Source organism: Grampus griseus (genome assembly GCF_964374135.1).
Source record: "Grampus griseus genome assembly, chromosome: 11".
In the NCBI taxonomy this organism is placed as follows: Eukaryota; Metazoa; Chordata; class Mammalia; order Artiodactyla; family Delphinidae; genus Grampus; species Grampus griseus.
In genome coordinates this window covers 102289478-102310833 of record NC_139005.1, presented here as the reverse complement: position 1 = coordinate 102310833, position 21356 = coordinate 102289478, and the positions used below count along the sequence as shown (strand labels likewise).

The following is a 21356-nucleotide window of genomic DNA, read 5'->3' as shown; positions in this document are numbered from 1 at the left end:
CTGGCAGTTTATTTAGGGGCTGCGTCCCCCGCCAGGCTGGCGAGGCGGGCGGGGGCTGTGCGTCCGCCGGTCCCCTCTGCTGAGCTGAGCAGTCCTGGCGCAAAGCAGCCTGTCGCCGGGAGCAGAGCCTGGGGGCTGGGCGGTGCTGCCGAGTCGGCATCGGCATCGGACAGAGACGGGTCAGGTCCTGACTGGGCATCTCTGCCGTCATGGAGAGACGGGTGGGGCGGGCACCGCCTCGCCTCGTGGACTCGAGGGCTCGGGCCTCGGGGCTCCCGTGTGGAGGCCTCCAAGGCGGTTACGACGATCACGTCACACACAGCTCCGCGGCCCAGAGCGGGGGCTTGCAGCTGTACGAGTGCCGCCGGCTGGCTGCCCCGCCGGCCTCCCCGCTGGCCTCCTCGGGCTCGGCGACCTCGCAGGCCTCGGCGGCCTCCCCCTCCCCACGGTAAGGGGTCTCCAGCAGCTTCAGCACCCGCCGCACCTGGAGGAGAGCAGGGGGTGCAGTGTTTGTTGGGGCCCCGCCTCCCCGGCACCGGGAGGGGACCAGGAGGGGAGGGCCGGGCGGGCCGCTTGCCTCTGAGAAGTCTCCGCTCTCGGCGGCCTGGATGGCGCCCTGTGCGATGTAGTTCCTCAGGACGTACTTGGGGTTGTTGGCGTGCATGACGCGCACGCGCTCGGCCTGCCAGGCCGCGGTGTCGCCGGCGGCCTCCTGATCCTTCTCCAGCCGGGCTCTGGAGTCACACCCGAGCCGAGCGTCAGCAGAGCAGCCCCGCCCCGCGGCCCTGGGGTCCCCACTGGGGGCGGGGTGTGGGGGGCGGGGGCCCACCTGTACTCCAGGAGCCACTCGGCCCAGTGGCTCCTGTTCTTGCTGTGCAGCTCGGCCGGGCTCAGCTGCTCCAGCCGCGACTGCCGCTCCACGCGCTCCAGCTCCCGCGCCAGGCTCGCCCGCGTGCCGATGAGCGCCAGAAGCTGCGGGTTCGACTGCGCCAGCATGAGCATCATGGACAGCTGCCTGCGTGGAGCGGGCGCGTGAGGGGCCCCAGGCCACGTCGTCCCCGCCGCTGCCCTGGCCCCAGCCCCACCAGGGGTGAGCCTGGGTCCGACGGATGCAGCAGACGTGGGACCGCTACCAGCCGTCCGCCCTTGTTCTACCGCAGCCCCCGCATGTGACGGGGCACACGGACGCCGCAGGCTGACCCGGGCCGGCCCCGGCTCCCTGCCGGCAGCTACCCACCGACTGACATCCAACCCAGGACCCAGTCCCTCTGGGAGAGGTTCACTGCTGCCAGCTCCTCCCACGGTGATCACAGGGCTGGACGCTTCTCCACCTCTGGGGGCAGGGCAGCCCCTGACACCCCCTCCCCCAGTTCCCCTGGCTCCATGCTCAGCAGGTCCTGCCAGCTTCAGCCCCTCCCCGCACTGCTGCACTAGATGCCTGTTTGCCATGGGACGGGACACGTTGGTGATGGGTTTTGAGCTGCACCCTCAGGACGTGACACGATGGCGCAGAAAGCCTGGTCTGGCTGGAGTCTGCAGGCCCACACCCAGGCTCTTCCTGGGGAGCCTCCCCAGAGCAGAGACCACCATGCCCCAGCCTGTGCTGCCTGGCCTCCCCATTCCTGTGTCAGCATCTCCATCCTTTCCTCTGACCAGAGGGCCTCAGTGCCACAAAGCCAGGGTCTGACCATCCCACTCCTGGGAGTGGAGCGGCCGCCTGGGCACTCCGTCTCCAGCGTCCTCCCAAAGGCTTCGTTCTAAATGTTCCTCCCTTTCCAGAAACAAATGCTAGGGAAGCAAGACCCCAGTACCCACCGGGGATCCATCTGGGGTCGGAAAGCGAGCCTCAGCTCCTCCAGAGAGGCACACTGTGCAGTCAGCGCGGCCAGGAACTCGTCCAGGTCCGGACACTCCGGCCCGGCTGGGAAGGAGCTCAGCAGGTAGAAGGAGTTTGTGAAGTCAGCACCTGGAACACGCAGCTGCTCAGGGCACCGTCCCATCACCAGAGGACCATACGTGTTCATCCAACACGTGTGTGGTGCCCTGCTCAGCGTCAGGCTGGGGACTCCTGAGCCCTCCCCTCAGTCCTCCCAGCTCAGCCCCCACTCTGAACCTGACGAGTCACTCAGTCTCTCAAGGCCTCCAAGCCTGGTTTCTTCATCTGTAAGATGGGTAAATACAGTGAAGGCACCGAGGCCGGGCCTTGGCCCTCGTCACTGTCGCGGCAGTTAGCACCGCCTGCTTCGGGAGCTGCAGGGTCGAGACGGCACAGGACGTGACACAGACAGACGCTGTGAGGGCCTCAGCAACTTGCTAAAACACTGTCACCAAAACCCCCAAGGAAACATCCAAAAAACAAACAGACACAAGGGAAAATGAGAAGGAAACCAGAACGGTATACTGCAAAAGATCACCTAGGCACGAGAGCAGTAACAGAGAAAATAAAGGACAAAAATGGTGTAAGACAGAAAACAAAGAGCGAAACAGCGTAAGTCCTCCCTTATCAGTAATTACTTTAAAAGTAAACGAATTGGGGAATTCCCTGATCCAGTGGTTAGGACTCTGTGCCTTCACTGCTGAGGGCACGGGTGCAGTCCCTGGCTGGGGAACAAAGATGCTGCAAACCAGAAAAAAAAAAAAGTAAATGGATTAAAGTCTCCATTCAAAGAGCAGAGACTGGCAGAACGGATTAAAAAAAAAAAAAAAAACCATGATCCAACTACAGTAAGATAACTCGCTGTACACTCATAAGTCAAAAGCAAAAGGATGGAAAAAATATCCCATGATTCGCATACTGAGAGTAACCTAAAGAGGGCTGGGGTGGCTACGCTGACGTCAGAAAAATAGACTTTATGTAAGAACTTGACGAAGAGGAGCATTATGTATTGATGAGTCAGTTCACCAAGAAGATGTAACAATTACAAACATGCACCAAACGAGCCCCCAGTACACAAAGCAAAGACTCGCAAAACTGAAGGGGAACAAAACGTTTCAAATCAACTACACTCCAATTTAAAAACAAACAAACAAACCTGAAGGGTGGACTCGAGCAGTTCTGTAAGAGTTGGGACGTCACCACCCAACACGTGGACAGAAGGTCAACGAGGAAACAACGTGAACAACAGACACGACACTCCACCCAAGCTCTCAGATGCACGTTCTCCACAGCGGACCATGTGTTGGGCCATAAAACCAGTCTTAATACACTGAAAAGACCCGTGTCTTCTGCAACCACGATGGCATGAAGTCACAAATGGAAGGACGACTGGAAAATTCACAAGTGATGTGAAAATGAATCAACTACTGGGTCTACAAAGAAATCACGAGGGAAATTAGAAAATACTCAGAGGTATGAACCAAAAGCAGCAGTGCTCAGAGGGAGGTTTATGGCTGTAAATGCGCTAGAAGAGCAGCTTTTCTCTCATCACCAGAAAAAAATCAACTTGTAACTGTGTGGTGATCATTTCACGTTATACACATACAGCAAATCATGTAGCACAACTGAGACTTATGTAATGCCGTACGCCAGTTACTTCTCAGTAAAAAGATTTCAAATCAATAATCTAATCTTACATCTAAAGAAGTAGAAAAAGAACTAAATAAGACCAAAGTTAGTAGCATAGAGGAAGGAAATGAGATTAGAACAGAGATAAATGAAATAGAGAAAAACAAGAGAAAATCACTGAAACCAAAGTTGGTTCTTTGAAAAGATCAGTAAAACTGACAAAGTTTTAGCTACGCTAAGAAAGAAAAAAAGACACAGGTAATAAAGGAAATAAAAGTGGGGACATCACTGCAGACTGTACAGAAATAAAAGACTAAGAAAACACTATAATAATTTAGATAACAGAGATGACACAAACTCCCAGAAACACATAAATTACCAAACCTGACTCAAGAAGAAACAGAAAATCTAAATAGTCCCATAGCAAGTAAGGAGACTGGAAACTTCCTAACACAGGGAATGTTAGGACCAGACAGCTTCACTGGTGAATTCTACCAAACATTTAAAGAAGAATTAACACCAGTCCTTCTCAGATTCTTCTGACAAATAGGAGGGAACGCTTCCTAACTCATTCATGAGGTCAGCACTGCCTCGATACCAAAGCCAAACAAAGACAGCACAAGAAAAGAAAACCACAGACCAGTGTCCCTTGTAAATACAGATGTAAAAGGAACCTCACCAGAACAGCAGAAGGAGCAAGCAGGGTTTATCCCCAGAACGCAAGGCGTGTGTGTGTCCCCTGCCCGATTCATATATGGAAACCCAGCTCTGCAGGGTGATGGTGTTTGGAGCGGGGGCCTCTGGGAGGTAGGTCACGAGGGTCATGCCCCTGCTCCCTACCCTGCCGTGTGAGGACAGCCAGAAGGCGGCACCCTGATCCTCGACCCCCAGCTTCCAGACCGTGAGAGGCAGTTTGAACTAAGACAGGACGTGAATGAGGAAGTAAAACCTGGTGATCACCTCAACTGAGGCCCAGTGTGGAAACACCCAGTGAGGGGCAGAAGGAAACATCCTCTACTTGAGAAAAGCCACGTGTACACAGGCCAACGGCTCGCATCACACTCGTGTGCGACGGAGCTTGTTCCCCCAAGAGCAGGAACAGTAAGTGACGCTGGCTCGGCCACTTCTGCCACGCAGAACCAGGCGTCCTAGCCGGAGCGGCACCCTGGAGAGGATGGGAAACAGGAACGCAAAGACATGGCACGTCTGTGTTCACAGCAGCGGTATTATGCATGGCGGCCACAGGGTGGAACAGCCCAAGTGTCCCACAGACCAGGGACGAGCAAAAGGCAGGCCACCCGCACAGACTGTCCGTACAGCAGGGATGACCACCATGGAGGACGTCGTGCTGCATGGGGTGAGCTAGACACACGGGGAGAAGAGCCTCATGATCCCCTTGCCTGAGGTCCCTGGAGGAGGCGAGTTCTTAGAAAGCAGGCGTGAGGTTACCAGGGGTGGGGGGAGGGGCCGGGGAGCTGGCGCTTCACAGGTGCAGATGTCCGTCTGGGAAGACGAGAAAGTTCTGTAGACGCAGTGATGGTTGCAAGACAAGGTGAATGTGCTTAAAGCCACCGAGACGTTAAAGGTCGGTTTCATGTTGTTTCACCACAACGTGGTGCACGCGCCCTACCCACACTCACCTGTCAGGTGCATGGTCTCCAGGAGCCTGGCCACCAGGGCGCTGTCCTCCTCCCGCTCAGCCCGCACAAGGCCCAGCTTCCAGCGCATTTTCTGCAAGTAGTGCCTGTGGAACTCGGCATCGAACTCCTCTGCCAGGATGGCCTCGGCCAGCTCGAGGGGCAGCGCGGGGTCCAGGGCCTCCGCCAGCTTCTGCAGGTTCCACTTGCACACCTCGGGCTGCCTGCTGTACGAGTAGCGCCCGGCGGTGTCGGAGGCGTTGCACACGTGGTCGGGGTCATACCTGCCACGTGGGGAGAGCCGGGAGCTGCCTGAGAGGACCTGCCGAGGACAGTGCAGGCCCTGGGTGGCTGCCGCTCCACTGCCTGCCCCACGGGGCCCCGCAGCCTCTAGAGCAGGGGAGCCGCACTCCAGCGCGGCCCCCGCGGCCGCCCCTTCAGCCCACTCTCCACCCGGGAGCCGAGAGGGTGCTGTTTAAAGTGCTCCTGTGCTCAGAACCCTCCAGGGACTCCTGCTCTGGGGATGGCTGGCTGACCAGGCCTTGCTGAGAATTAAACACCGAACAAAACGTTAACAGCCCTGCAGGTCCTTCCCGTCGCCTTGAGATGCCCGCGCTGTCACGTGCCTCCCCGCCAGGGCCCCCCGCCAGGGCCCCCTGGCAGGCGGCGGGATGCCCACCTGTCCAGGAAGCCGAAGGGCCCGTAGTCGATGGTGAGCCCCACGATACTCATGTTGTCCGTGTTGAGCACGCCGTGGCAGAAGCCCACGCACTGCCACTCAGCCACCAGCTGGGCCGTGCGCCGCGTCACCTGCAACAGTGGCACAGGACAGCCGCTGGGTGCTCCCCTCTGCCCCCCGCCCCCCGCGCCAGCGACCGTGTCCTGTCCTGTGAGCTGACGCTCAGCTGTGGGCAGAACAACCAAGGACGGTTAAGAAGGGAAAAGTATTTTGGATGAGTTGACATCAGTGGCTCTGTTCCTCACATACACCCTCTCTCTCTCTTATGTACTCACTATTTTTTGGCTTTAATCCAAACCAGAAAAGTCAGGGAACCTGGACATTCCCATGACTCAGGCCCCGTAGGATGACCACGTGGAAACAAGGGAAGAAGTTACACATTCTCAGGCGAGAACTGCCCAGGTCCAGATGCTGTGCCCAGGGCCCCGCCTCGCCCTGGGCTGCAGGGAGAGGGGCTCAAACAGCCCCGCTGCCGCCCCCTATCACCCACGTGACAGACGAGAGGCAACAGTGCGGCTGCAGTGGGGTCCGAGGAGTGACAGGTGCAGGACAGTGGCCTCCGGCCCTCAGGCCGACCCCTCGCCCTGCTGCCTGTTTCACTGGCTGAGGCTGCGCCACCTCCCACAACTGTGACTGTCGTGTGAGGCGACGCCTAAGAGTTCTGGGGGAAATGGAGAGGCCAAGGGTGTGTGTCTGGGGCCACCGTGAACACAGGCCCCACGCGGGAGGCCCAGCACCCACCAGCCCTGACTCCCTCCCAAGCTCCCCACGTGGCCCCTCGATGCTGCTCCAACAGTGACCTGGGGTCTGTCCCAAGACCCCGACCCTCAGCCGTATCTGAGAAGCTGCCCCTGGGGCCGGGCACCCAGCGTCTGCCCCCGGGGGGGGCAGCTCCCACCGACCTCCCGGAAGAAGGCGGCGTGTCTCTGCACGCTGTCGCTGGCGTGGGTGGCCTGGATCTCGGGGTAGAAAGTGCTGATGACATAGTCAAGCATCTGCACTCGGATGTCGTTCCTCCCCACGCTGGGGCCTGCGCGCCCCGTGTGCTCGTCCGAGGACTTGAAGATCTCAAAGGATCCGAACCTGGAGGGAAGACCCGTGTTGACAACAGGTTAAATGTGATGCCTCCCCCTCACGAGTAAGGAAGGAGGGAGGGTGCTGCTAGCCCTCGTGGCGGGGCAGGGGGGACAAACCACCAAATGTAGCTGGCCGTTCAGTGACTCAGGCAGACACAGGGCACTTCCCGGGGTGCATGGGGCCGGGAATGCCACGGCCGCCCTGCAGGGACGAGAGGGGTTCTGTGTCCGGCCTCCCACACCGAGGGATGTGCCCGTCACCGGCGTCCTGTAGTGGGGTGACCCGCAGGCTCAGCGGTGGGGCAGTTATAGCCCCCAGGGGGCGGGCTAACGTCCGGAGGCATTTTTGGTTGTCACGATGGGGGTTACTACCAGCAGCTCGTGGGTGGAAGCCAGGAACGCTGCCTGAACACCCTACGAGACACAGATCAGCTCACAGCGAAGACGACCTGGTCCAAAGGCCACTAGTGCAGCTGTGCCTGGAGGCCCCGGGTCTCCCAGGACGAGGCCAACGCCTGCCCCGACACCTCCACCCCCGGAGGACAAACGGAAAGCTGGTGACAGCTGACGCACAGGGTCGGCCTGGGTCACCTGACCCCGCCAGACGGCCACAGCCACCTCCTGGCGACTCTGGGTTCAGGTGGTCAGTACTGAGCACCCGACGCCAGACAGCGTGGTGACGTCGAGGACTGACAGGCCCCGCTGGAGACAGCAGCCAGGAGGCCTCCAGTCAGTGAAAGCGGGCACACCAGGCGTCACGGCCGCTCGTCCAGCAGCACAGCGAGGCCGTTTTCTGGGTGCATCTTATGTAGCTCCTGGTCATAAACTCCGGGTCCACAGCTCTGGACACACCGCCCCAGAGCCTGCACTGGGCGATCTCCTCTGGTCGCCCCAGGCCCTGCACCCTGGCCGGGCAGGTGCACTCCGGCCACCGGGGCGACACAGGAGCACGAGGACGGGCGTTACCTGAGGAACGTGGGGGCCACGCGCAGCACGACCGCGCACTGCTCGGGCCTGGGGTTGCCGTCGTAGAACACGTCCCGCTCGACGGTGGACTGAGACGTGACGCAGGCGCCGGCCCGCGTGGTGGGGATGCCCAGGTGGAACATGGCCTCGCTGCACAGGAACTCGCGGACGCTCGAGCGCAGCACCTTGCGACCGTCGGCCTGTCTGAGGTCAAGCACAGAGGTCACTGCTGGGCTCCACTCAACACCAAGACATGGTCACAGAGGGAAGGGGCTGGAAGAACGCCTCCTAATGGCTTCTTAAAAACCACCCATGGGCTTCCCTGGTGGCGCAGTGGTTGAGAGTCCGCCTGCCGATGCAGGGGACACGGGCTCGTGCCCCGGTCCGGGAAGATCCCACGTGCAGAGCAGCTGGGCCCGGGAGCCATGGCCGCTGAGCCTGCGCGTCCGGAGCCTGTGCTCCGCAGCAGGAGAGGCCACAACAGTGAGAGGCCCGCATACCGCCAAAAAAAATAAATAAATAAAGTAAAATAAAAACAACCCACGAGCAGCTCTGACATCACTGTAAAGAGTCTGCTTTGGACGATCCCAGGAGCTAAGCCCCTAACCTCCTCCAGGCCTGGAACCGCAGCACAGGGTGCCTGGCCCGCAGCAGGAGGCCAAGTCCACACAGAAGTCAGGGAAGGCTACTCCCAGGGTCACACACACGCTCGCAAATCCACAATTCTGTGTTTATGAATTTACGTTGTGGACATCCTTTTACAACAGCGCAGACACAGAGCATCATCTGCAGTGGCGGGGAGGACCCCAGTCTCCCTCAGGCAGCTCTGAATCACGTGGGTGTTTTCTTATGCTAAACCTTCATTATTACTGTTATTTTAAATAGACTTTCTTTTCCTAGGCAGTTTTAGGTTCACAGCAAAACTGGTCAGAAGCCAGAGACTTCTCATATACCCCGCCACCACACACACAGCCTCCCCCAGTATCAACATCCCCACCAAGGGGAGACATCTGTCACACCTGATGAAGCTATGCCGACACATCATCGTCACCCAGCGTCCACTGCTTACACCAGGGTTCACTTGCAGTGTCGTCCACTCTGTGGGTCTGACAGAGATCCACCATTACAGTGTCATACAGAACACTTTCACGGCCCGAAAAACCCTCTGTGCTCTACCTGGTCATCTCTCCCCTCCCAACCCCTGGTCTTCTATTGTCTCCATAGTTTTGCCTTTTCCAGAATGTCACAGAGTTGGAATCCCTGTGTGGCCTTTCAGATTCACTTCCTATGTGCATCTAAGTTTCTTCCACGTCTCTTCATGGCTTGATGCCTCATTTCTTTTCTTTTTTTTTTTCTTTCTATTCTTTTGCTGACTAATATCCCATTGTCTGGATGGGCCACGGTTTGTTTATTCACCTTGAAGGACATCTTGGCAGCTTCCAAGTTTTGGCGATTAGGAATAAAGTTGCTGTGAACATCCATATACAGGGTTTTCGTGTGGACGTGTCTTCAGCTGCTTTGGGTAAACGCTGAGGAGCGTGATCCTTGGATCACGTGGTGAGAGTGTATTTAGTTTGGTAAGAAACCACCACACCGTCTTCCCAAGCGGCTGCACCGTCCTGCAGGCCCAGCAGCCGTGAACGGGAGCTCCTGTTGCTCTACATCCTCGCCAGCATGTTGTGTTGTCCGTGTTCGGGAATTTGGCCATCCTCCTAGCTGTGTGATGGCGTCTCCTTGTTAATTTGCATTTTCCTGATGACACATGATGTGAAACATCTTTTAAAGTGCTTATATGTCATCTCTGTATCTTCTTTGGGAAGGTGTCTAGCAAGGTCTTTGCTCCATTTTAAAATCAGTTTGTTTTCTTATTGTTGAGTTTTAAGAGTTCTTTGTATATTTTGGATAACAGTCCTTTATCAGATGTGTCTTTTGCAGAGATTTTCCCCCAGTCTGTGGCTTGTCTTCTCATTTCTCCTGACATTGTCCCTCACCGAAGTTTTAACTTTAATAAAGTCCAGCCTATCAATTATTTCTTCATGGATCCTGTCTTTGGTATGGTACCTAAAAAGTCATTTCTATACCCAAGGTCATCCAGATTTTCTATTTTATCTTCTAGGAGTTTTACATTTTTGCATTTTGTTTAGGTCTGTGATCCATTTTGAGTTAATTTTCATGAAGGGTGTCAGGTCTGTGTCTAGATTTTTTTTTTTTTTGTATGTTGATATCCAGTTGTTCCGGTACAATCTGCTGAAAATACTATCATTGCTCCATTGGATTGCCTTTGCTCCTTTGTCAAAGATCCACATCTATGTAGGTCTATTTCTGGGCTCTCTGTTCTGTCCCATTGACCTATCTATGCTTTGGCCAAAACCACTCTCTTTTTAAAAAAAAATATTTATTTTATTTATTTATTTTTGGCTGCACTGGGTCTTCGTTGTTTCGCGTGGGCTTTCTCTCTAGCTGTGGCGAGCGGGAGCTACTCTTGGATGTCGTGCGCGGGCTTCTCATTGTGGTGGCTTCTCGTTGCAGAGCACGGGCTCTAGGTGCACGGGCTTCAGTAGTTGCAAAACCACACTCTCTGGATTGCCGAAGCTTTATGGTAAGTCTTGAAGTGCGGTAGTGTCAGTCCTCTGACTTTGTTCTTCTCCCCCAGTATTCTGAGGGCTATGTTGGGTCTTTTGCCTCTCGATATAAATTTTAGAATCAGTTTGTCAATATCTACAAAATAACTTGCCGCGACTTTGATTGGGATTGCGTTGAATCTATGGATTGAGTTGGGAAGAACCAATATCTTGACAATACTGAGTCTTCCTATCCATGAACGTGGAATATCTTTACATTGATTTAGTTCTTCTTTGAGATCTTTTATCAGTTTTGTAGTTTTCCTAGTAGACGTCTTATATTTTGTTAGATTCACACCTAAGTGTGAACTCACACTTAGGTGTGAATCTAATTTTTAGGGTTGCTAATGTAAACAGTATTGTTTTTAATTTCAAATTCCACTTGTTCACTGCTGGGATATACTAAAGTGATTGACCTATGTAGTAACTGTATCCTGCAACCTTGCTATAACTGCTTATGAGCTCATTTCTTGGTCAGTTCTTTGAGATTTTCTACATAGATGTTCAGCTGCAAACAAAAACAATTTTTATTTCTTCCATCTCAATCTGTATGCCTTTGCTTTTCTTGTCTTGTTACATTAGCTATAGGACCTCCAGGGATGTTGAAAAGCAATGGAAAGAGGGAACATCTTTGTCTTGTTTCTAATCTTAGTGGGAAAGCTTTGAGGTTCTCATGATTAAGTAGATTTAGCTATAGGTTTTCTGCAGATCCTCTGTCAAGTTGAGGAAGTTCCTCTCTGTTGCTAATTTACTGAGTTTTTACCACGAATAGGTCTTGGGTTTTGTCAAATGCCTTTTCTGCTTCAACTGATGTGATGATGCGAGTCTTCTTTAGCCTGTTGATCTGATGGACCACATTAATTAATTTTTGAATACTGAACCAGACTTGCATACCTGGAATAAATCCCATTTGGTGGTGATGTATAATTCTTTTCAAACATTGTTGGATTTGATTTGCTAATATTTTGTTGAAGATTTCTTTATCTACGTTCATGAGGGGTTTTGGTGTGTAGTTTTCTTGTATTGTCTTTGTCTGGATCTGGTATTAGGGTAATGCTGGCCTCATAGAATGAGTTAGGAAGTATTTCCTCTGCTTCCATTCTGCGAAAAAGAGTGGAATAATTTCATCCTTAAATGTTTGGTAGAATTCACTGGTGAGTCCATCTGGGCCTGGTGCTTTCTGTTTTGGAAGATTATTAATTGTTGACTCAATTTCTTTAATATATATAGGCCTATTCAGATTGCCTTATTTTTTTCTTGTGAGTTTTGGCAAATTGTGTCTTTCAAGGAATTGGTCCATTTCACCTAGGTTATCAAATTTGTGAGCACAATTGTTCAGAGTAATTTTATTAGCCTTTTAATGTCCCTATGATCTGCATGATGTCCCCTCTTTAGTTTCTGGTATTAGTACTTGTGTCCTCACTTTCTTTCTTAGTTAGCCTGGCTAGAGGTTTACTGATTTTATTGATCTTTTCAAAGAACAAGCTTTTGGTTTCACTGATTTCCTATTTCACTTTCACTGACTCCGGCTCTAATTCTTATTATTTCTTTTCTTTTGCTTACTCTGGATTTGATTTGCTCTTCTTTCTGTAGTTCCCTAATGTGGAAGCTTAAATGATTGGTTTTAGATCTCTCTTCTTTACTAACACATGCACTCACTGCTATAAACTTCCCTCAAAGCACTGCTTTCACCGTACCCCATACATTTGGTGTTTTCATTTTCATTTAGTTCAAAATACTTAAAAATTTCTCGAGATTTTGTCTTTGACCATGTGTTATTTAGAAGTATGTTGCATAATCTCCAAGTATTTTGGGATTTTCAGTTATGTTATTGATTTCTAGTTTGATTCCATTGTGGCCTGAGAACAGACGCTGTATGATTTTTATTCTAAAAAATTTGTTAAGGTGTGTTTTATGGCCTAGAATGTGGACTCTCTGGATAAATGTTCCATGTGGGCCTGAGAAGAATATGTATCCCATTGTTGTTTGTTAGATGAAATAGGCTATAGATGTTCTTTATATCCAGTTGATTGATGGTGTTAACTGAGTTCAAAGATGGCCTTACCAATTTTCTGCCTGCTGGCTCTGTCCATTTCTTTTTTTTTTTTTTTTTGCGGTAGGCGGGCCTCTCACTGTTGTGGCCCCTCCCACCGCGGAGCACAGGCTCCGGACGCGCAGGCTCAGTGGCCATGGCTCACGGGCCCAGCCGCTCCGCGGCATGTGGGATCTTCCCGGACCGGGGCACGAACCCGTGTCCCCTGCATCGGCAGGCGGACTCTCAACCACTGCGCCACCAGGGAAGGCCCTGCTCTGTCCATTTCTGATAGCGGGGTGTTGAGTCTCCAACAATGACAGTGGATTCATCTGTGCCCCTTTGCAGTTCTGTCAGTTTCTGCCTCATGGTACTCTGGCACATATACAAGTAAGGACTGTTCTGCCTCCCTGACCCCTTCATCAGTTTGTCACACGCCTCTTTATCCCTAATGACTTTCCTTACTCTGAAGTCCACTCTTTCTGAATTAATATGGCTACTCCTGCTAACTAGTGTTAGCATGGTATGCTTTCCTCCATCCATTTCCTTTTTTTTTTTTGTATTTTGGCAGCACGCGGGATGGTTCCCCAACCAGGGACTGAACCTGGGCCTCCACAGTGAAAGCGCCGAATCCTAACCACTAGGCCACCAGGGAACTCCCCCCTCCACTTACTTTTAATCTACATGTGTCTTCATATTTAAAGTGGATTTCTTATGGACAATATAGAGTTTGGTCTTGTTTTTTAATTTATTGGCCTTGCTCTTTGTTTTCTCTTTCACTCTTTTTCTGCCTTTTGTGGTTTTAACTGAGCATTTTGTGATTCCACTTTTTCTTTTTTCATCAGTTCTCGCCTAGCGTATCAGTTATACTTTTTTGTTTTGTTTTACTCTTTAAAAAATGGTTGCCCTAGGACTTCCCTGGTGGCACAGTGGTAAAGAATCCGCCTGCCAATGCAGGGGACATGGGTTTGAGCCCTGGTCTGGGAAGATCCCACATGCTGCAGAGGAACTAAGTCCGTGCGCCACAACTACTGAGCCTGTGCTCTAGAGCCTGCGAGCCACAACTGTTGAGCCTGTGAGCCACATCTACTGAAGCCCGCGCGCCTAGGGCCCATGCTCCGCAACAAGAGAAACCACTGCAATGAGAAGCCCGTGCACCACAACGAAGAGTAGACCCTGCTCGCCACAACTAGGGAAAGCCGGCACGCAGCAACGAAGACCCAATGCATTCAAAAATTAAATAATTAAATAATAATAATTTTTTAAAAAGGCTGCCCTAGAGTTTGTAATATACCATTTACAACTAATCCAAGTCTACCTTCAGGTAACGCCATCCTGCTCCATGGGTAGTATGAGTGCCTTATAATAACAAAATAATCCTAATCCCTCCCTCCCATCCCTTATTTGACTGGTGTCATTAGTTTCATTTATACATAAATGCATCGTTACTATTATTTTAAACAAGCTATTACCTGTTATATCAATTAAGATGAGAAAAAGTAAAGGTTTTTATTGTACTTTCACTTCTTTCTCTTATGCTCTTTGTTTATGAGGATTCAGGTTTCTGACCTACATCATTTTCATTCCCTATAAAGAACATCCTTTAACATTTCTGGCAAGACAGCTCAGCTGCTAACAATTCCCCTCAATTTCTGTTTGTCTGAGGAAGTCTTTATTTCTCCTTCACTTTTGCAGGATAATCTCACAGGGTACGGGATTCCAGGTGGGTGTTTTCTTTTCCTCATCACTTTAGATACTTCAGTCCACTTTCCTCTTGCTTCCCTGGCTTCTGAGAAGTCAGATGTAATTCTTATCTTTGCTCCTCTGTAGGTGAAGTGTTTCCTTCCTCTAGCTTCTTTCACTTTTTTTCTTTATTTCTGCCTCTCTGTAGTTTGAAAATTATGAGCCTAGGTATAGTTTTTTTGTTTTTGTCTTTTGGTGGGGGTGGGGGAGGCATTCATCCCGCTCCGTGTGCTCTGAGCTTCTTGGATCTGTTTGGGGTCTAACATTAATTTGGGGAAATTCTCAGTCATTTCTTCAAATATTTCTTCTGTTTCCTTCTCTCTTTCTCTCCTGGTATTCCTATTACACATGTGTTACCTCTTTTGCATTTGTCCGACAATTCTTGGTGAGTGTTTGGATTTTTTCAGTCTTTATTTTTTTTAACTTTTTTTGCTTTTTATCTTTGGAGGTTTCTCATGAGATATCTTCAAGCTCAGAGATTCTTTCCTCATCTGTGTCCAGTCTAGCAACATGTCCATCAGAGGCATTCTTCATTTTGGTTACAGTGTTTTTGCTAGAAATCTCTAGCATTTCCTTTTCATCTTTTTCAGAATTTCCATCTCTCTGTTTACACTGCCCATCTATTCTTTCTGTTTTCATTTATTTATTTATTTAATTTTTGGCTCTGTTGGGTCTTCGCTGCTTTGCGTGGGCTTTGTTGAGGCGCCTGGGCTTCTCATTGCGGTGGCTTCTCTTGTTGTTGAGCACAGGCTCTAGGCGTGAGGGCTTCATTAGTTGCAGCACGTGGGCTCAGTAGTTGTGGCTTGTGGGCTCTAGAGCATGGGCTCAGTAGCTGTGGTGCATGGGCTTAGTTGCTCTGCCTGCCCATCTATTCTTTTTTTTTTTAAAGGTTTTATTTATTTATTTTTGGCCATGCTGAGCGGCTTGAGGGACCTTAGTACCCGACCAGGGACCAAATCCAGACCCTTGTCAGTGAAGGCCTGAGCCTTAACCAGTGGACCACCAGGGAATTCCTCTAGTCTCATTTTATTTATTTTTATTTTTAAAATAAATAAATTTATTTATTTTTGGCTGCACTGGGTCTTCGTTGCTGTGTGCGGGCTTCTCATTGCAGTGGCTTCTCTTGTTGCAGAGCACGGGCTTTAGGCGCATGGGCTCAGTAGTTCTGGCATGCAGGCTCAGTAGTTGTGGCTCGTGGGCTCTAGAGCACAGGTTCAGTAGTTGTGGCGCACTGGCTTAGATGCTCTGCGGCATGTGGGATCTTCCCGGACCAGGGCTCGAACCCATGTCCCCTGCATTGGCAGGCGGATTCTTAACCACTGCACCACCAGGGAAGTCCTGCCCAGCTATTCTTTTTTTTTTTTTTTTCCCGGTACACGGGCCTCTCACTGTTGTGGCCTCTCCCTTTGCGGAGCACAGGCTCCGGACGCGCAGGCTCAGTGGCCACGGCTCATGGGCCCAGCCGCTCTGCGGCGTGTGGGATCTTCCCCGACCAGGGCATGAACCCGTGTCCCCTGCATTGGCAGGCAGATTCTTAACCACTGCACCACCAGGGAAGCCCCCTGCCCATCTATTCTTGAATGCTGCCTGCTTTATCCATTAGAGCCCTGAGTATATTAATCATAATTATGTTAAATTCCAACACAATTGGAACTGTGTTGGTCTGATAATTCCAACATCTCTGCCATGTCTGAGGCTAGTTCTGATGCTGGCCTTGTCTCTTCCAGCTGTGTTTTCTGCCTTTTAGTATGTTTTGTAATTTTTTCTTGATAGCCAGGCATGATGTATGGGGTAAAAGGAACTACTGTAAGCAGGCCTTCAGTGATGTAGAGGTGGGTTACAGGTGTCAGGTGGAGGCCTCAGACTCTCAGGGACCCTGTGCCTCTGGACTGAGAGCTTCCATATGTGCTTTTCAGTCTCCTCTCCGCCAGAGGGCGCTGGAGCTGGGCATTTCCCTTCCCCAGGTCCGAGGGGCTCTGATAACACCCCAGCAGGTCAGGCTCTGGTTAATTAGCTTCCCCCAAGGGCAGCCTTGTTCAGAACAGAGTGCTCTGGTGTACTCCACAGACCTCCTTTTCCCCCCTCCTGCCAGAAGCACAAAGGGATTTTCCACCAATATTCACTGTGAGAAGACAGGAGAGCTCCAGGAGGTAAAACTCACCAGAGTGTGGGGCTCGCTTATGACTGGGCCCCGAAATTTTCAACTGACTCGTACACACTGAGCCTCCAGCAATTCACCAATTACAGGGCAAGGATCTGTGCAGACTTCCGCTCTGGTAACTCGTAATTCTTTGCATTTGCCCGTCAGTCTCTCCAATTTGGGGGGTGGGGCAGCAATTTGCCCTCTGACCTCACTTTTCTTGCAGATCTAAGAAGACTTGTTGATTTTTCAGTTTGTTCAGCTTTTTACTTGTTAGAGTGGAGTGATGATTTCCAAAGTTTCTTACATGCTGGACTGGAAACTCTTATTACTTTTTAAAATTAAAGAAGGAAAGTGGTAGCAGCACACGAGAACAGCTGGCCTGCATGAGCCGCGTCCTCAGCCCCTCCTTGTAAGATGAAGGGCGCTGGACACTTCGACCTCCAAGAGCCTCCACCCAGCAAACAGACACAACAACAAAGTGAGCTTGGATCTCTGCTCTTCAGGGTCGGGCCTGGCTTCCTGGCCTGGCCCAGGGCATGGCAGTGTGCCAGCACTCTCCCAGGCAGGAAGGCACCTGAAACAGTTTGGAAAATTCTCTAGGAAAGAACAAAAACTGGTGGGAAGACACTGGGCTCACTTCCGTCTCACCTGCAGAAGGACACTGAGGCTGAGTGAAGGTGCCCAGGGTGCACGCCTGCCCACGTCCTCTGCCGGGAAGAGGCCAGAGCCGGGCCCAGCGTGAGTCTGGGGTGCTGCGGCCTAGGCCAGGGGTCAGTGGAGATCTCTGCAGGCCTCCTGCCTTGCCCTCACCTAGGAGCCTGGGTGTGAGTGACACCTCTAGAAACCCGGCCTGACAGTCACCCCGGGGCTGTCTGCAGAGTGACTGTGCCTGCCCGTGGCTGACGAGACCCTCGGTCCACAGCTGCACTCCACTCACCCCCTTCTAGTCTGTAATCCGTCCTCAAATGTCACTCCACACCCGCCCCCAGCCTGTTTAGCAGGAAGCCAGTACAGTCCAAGCTAATTGTGGATCTGATAAAAATGATCCAGAAAACAAGCTGCCTATCTCCTTGCCTGGGGCAAAGTGCCCAGAGCAGAAAGCAGAACTGAATAATGATTACACAGCAAGGGTGCAGGGCCTCAGGGTGGCCCTGCCCCCAGAGAGCCGCATGGACACGTGACAATGGTCCCTTCTCCTGGGCGCCCACGTCTGTTCCCAGCCAAAGTGCTGGGGTGGACCCAGCTGAGGGCAAGCTCTTCTGCACCTGGCAGGAGAGGCCGTCCTGAAATCCCAACTCCCATGGGAGGCAGAAGCAAGAAGCCACCTGCGCACCCCCCAAAACCCACGCCGGGGGGACTCGAGCAGCTGCTGGCCTCAAGCCACTCACACCACTTCAGATGTTAGCCTCAAGCCTTGTTGAGGCTGGGGACCCCAGGAAATGCTGGGGGTGGTGGGTGGGTGCACATCTGGTAAGGGTCAAACAGCCTCTTTCTTTTAAAGGACCTCAGGTCTGGAAACACTGACTTACAGCTCAAGTCTTCAAATATTAAAAGCAACTTGCAACAGCAGATTATACTCTCACAAAAATGTTTTTTATAAATGGCAAAAACAAATGATTAAAATGAACACATAAAGCTGAAAGATGCTCGTACAGTGTGAAGGCCCCAGGGCGATAAACATTTACCGTGACCCCGAGGAGCAGAAATGCTTCTGCCGGCCACGAGTGCAGACAGCTCTGAGCAGGCTGTTCCAGGAGGGTGGGGTGGGTGCCAGGCTTCACTCAGGACACTTCAGAGACACCAAGGTTTGAAGACTGGGGGATGTGGAAGCACCAGCTATCCTGAGGATATGAGGTGGCGCTGCTAGAGGTGGGGGCCCGGTTCGGTCTCTGAAGGGAGGGTAGGGGAGAGCTCATGGGAGGGGCCAGACCAGAGACACACCCTCGGGATTTCTTGGAACATAAAACGCCAAGTTAGGTGTGATTCTTTCAGCCATTCAATAAGCATTTAACAAATATGGGCTAAATATATGACCTTTTTTAGTGAAAAGGAGCAAAGACTATCAACACTGTGTGTACAGGAGAGGCATGACAGCTGCGGGAAGGGTGCCCTGCTGGCTCAGGCTGTGGGCATCTGGACCCCGGCCCTGGCCCATGAGCCCCTGGATGGGCATCTGACACTGCCCACCTCACTGCGGGGTTAGAACATGGCTGGTCCCCAAGTGCTTGGAAGCCCGGGCCTGGGAGAAGGTCCACTGGGCCGAGGATCTGTCCCGGTCCAGGGCACCGGCTGCACAGTAGGCATCTGCAGTGCTAAAGGGTGTGGGAGCGAAGCTGACTGCCCGCTCAGCATTCAGAGGAAGCCGGAAGCCGAGTGCGCCGAGCAAGCAGCAGGGCTGGGCACGCGGTAAACATGAACGTGCTGCACGTAGAACTGACTCCGAACTCTCTGGATAGTTTATGAGAACAGAGCATGGGCAGCTGCCAGCGCTGTGTGATCAGACGCTCAGCCTGACCTGAGGGGCGGCAGGACCCTCCCCTCCCCCCCTCTTCCAGGCAGACGGGCGCTCCGAGGCGGCCACGAGCCACAGAACCTGCTCCCTCGCCTCCTGTCCTGGCCTCAGGGCCTGTGGCTCGGGCTCTGCTACCCACCACGTTCTACGTCCCCACGTCACACTTTTCCGTAGTTAATCTCCCCCCCAACCGCCCCACCGGGGAGGACAGCTCCGCGGGTACGGGCGCAAACACACCTGGAGAAGGGCGTGGGCCCGGCGCCCTTGAGCTGCAGCTCCCAGCGCTCTCCGGCCGCCGTGCACACCTCGCCCAGGTACATGGCGGCGCCGTCGCCCAGCTGCCCGGCGAACTGGCCGAACTGGTGGCCGCAATAGCAGTGCGCGGCGGGCTCGGCGCCCGGCAGCAGCGCGTTGCCGCTGAAAAAGAGCGCGGCCTCGGCCTCACGAGCCTCGCGGGCGGCGGCGTCGGCGGGCGGCGCGCCCAGGCCCAGCAACGCCAGCGCGGGCTCCGACAGCGCCACGACGCGCGGCTGCCGCAGGGGCGCGGGCCGCACGCGACTGAAGCAGGCGCCGGGCACGGGCCGCGGCGCGGACGGGGCGCCCTCGGGGCCAGACGGCGGCGTCTCCACCGGCAGCGCGCGCAGGGCGCGGTTGTCGAAGCGCAGCCCCGCCAGCCAGCGGGGCTCAGGTTCCATGGCGCCGGTCGACGCGGAGCAGGGCGCGGGCGGCGGGCGGCGGGCGAGGGGCGGCCGGGCGCGGGAGGCCGCGAGCGAGGCCGCGAGCGTTAGCCGGAGCGCGGCCATCCGAGGCGCCGCGGCGGCGGAAGCCCCTGTGCCCCGACCGGAAGCCCCGCCCCGCGCCCCACCGCCCAATTGCCGGGGGCGGTGCCCGCGAAAGCCTGGCTCTGATTGGTCACGCCATCTATCTGCTTCTGCTTCAGGTTTCGCCTCGGGGACTGCGAGGTCCCGGCCCGTCCGGGTCCCGGTCCGCGGGGCTGCGGCTGATGGCTGGAGCGTGCGGCGGAGACTGGGCCGTCCGGAATGACTGCCCTGCGCCACAACGGCAGGTCCCTGGCGGTCCGTCCCGGAGGCACCGGCCAGTCCGGGCTGAGCGCTCCGGGCCGCTGGCCGTGACGAGTGACGTCCCCATGGGACCTCCGGGGTGCCTCCCAACTCCGCGGTGAAGCCAAGGTCAGACCCGGCCCCACGCTTTGCTGAGGTTTGGCCCTGGATTGTCCTTTGCCCACTGCGCACAGGGAAGGAGGGAAAGAGGACCTTTGTCCAGATCTGTCCGAAGGTTGGGGGACATTTTTGGGCCAGGAAGAGCCCCAGGGCGAAGCCAAAGCTGAGAGCCTGCCAGCCTGGGGCCAGGCGACTCCCTCGTGCAGGGCCTTTGCTCCTGCTCTTTCCCTGCTCCAAGCAGGGTTCCTCACACGCGGGCTGGATCCCAGGCCCACCTCTCCTGCCTGCCTCCTGTGTTTTTCCTTGCACTTCTCTCTGAAATTAGCTCATTCCCTTATTTTCCTGTTTCCTGTGTGTCTTTCTTCTCACCTACGCTCTGGAAGGGTGGGAGCCTTGGTGATCTGGGCACCAGTTCCCCCAGAACAGAGCCTGGCCCAGAGAAACCCCCCATAGATGCCCAGGAGGCCTAGGGTGGGCGCAGGGTGGGGAGGGCAAGCCTGGCCTTGAAGGGCCCGCCCCCAGGTGAGGAGCTGCGGTCAGTGTTGCAGAATGACTCAGGGGTTCCGTTCAGAAGAGGCTTGTGGAGGGCCCCCCAGGCGACCCCACTGATGCCTGCGTGGCACGGGTGGTCCTTGCAGGGGTTCCCAAGCCCCTGCCCACCTGGACCCAGAGTCACACCCGAGACCGCCTGTGGCTGGGGCTGTTCTGTTCCCGCTGCCCCGATTCCACACCAACTTCAGGGAGACGCCTCGGAACCTCCCCCTGGGGCCCCAGCATGGCGCCCCAGACCTTGTGTGAACCAGCTCCGCCCCTGCCGGCTCTGTGACCTCGGGGAAGCCCTCACCCCCCTCCAGCTCGGGGTCCTCTTCCCCGACGTGAGCAATGACACTGCCTTCTGTGTGGGGTGGGGGGTCCCACAGACAACGGGGACAACGTGGTAGGTGCTTGGCACCCTGGATCCCCCTCCTGCAGCCTGACGGCTTCCCTTCCACCTGGACCCACCTGGGCTCTTCCCCACGTGGCCTGCTGGCAGATCCCCTGTTCCCAGCCTTCTTCCTAGCTACCTGGGAGACCTGACCTGAGACTCCCCTCTTCCCCAGGCCCAGGCCCTCCTGCCCCATCTCCTGGCCGCCTCACCCCACTGTCCTACCCCTACTCTGGAATCTGGTGGGACTGGGTGTTTGAGGGCCTGTGAGTGCCG

The 21356-nt window shown here is 54.0% G+C and overlaps 1 protein-coding gene across 1 annotated transcript; it reads right to left on the bottom strand.

The window, feature by feature from the left end:
• Position 1: 1 nt before the first annotated feature.
• Positions 2-19792, bottom strand: SELENOO (selenoprotein O). Its single transcript, XM_082665670.1, has 9 exons — positions 19212-19792; positions 7924-8127; positions 6784-6964; positions 5822-5952; positions 5146-5426; positions 1816-1966; positions 830-1015; positions 578-734; positions 2-484 (listed from the first exon to the last, which is right to left on the bottom strand). The coding sequence occupies exons 1-9, from the start codon at positions 19775-19777 to the stop codon at positions 308-310; spliced, it is 2034 nt and encodes a 677-aa protein (XP_082521796.1). The 5' UTR covers positions 19778-19792; the 3' UTR covers positions 2-307.
• Between the last annotated feature and the right edge of the window lie 1564 nt (positions 19793-21356).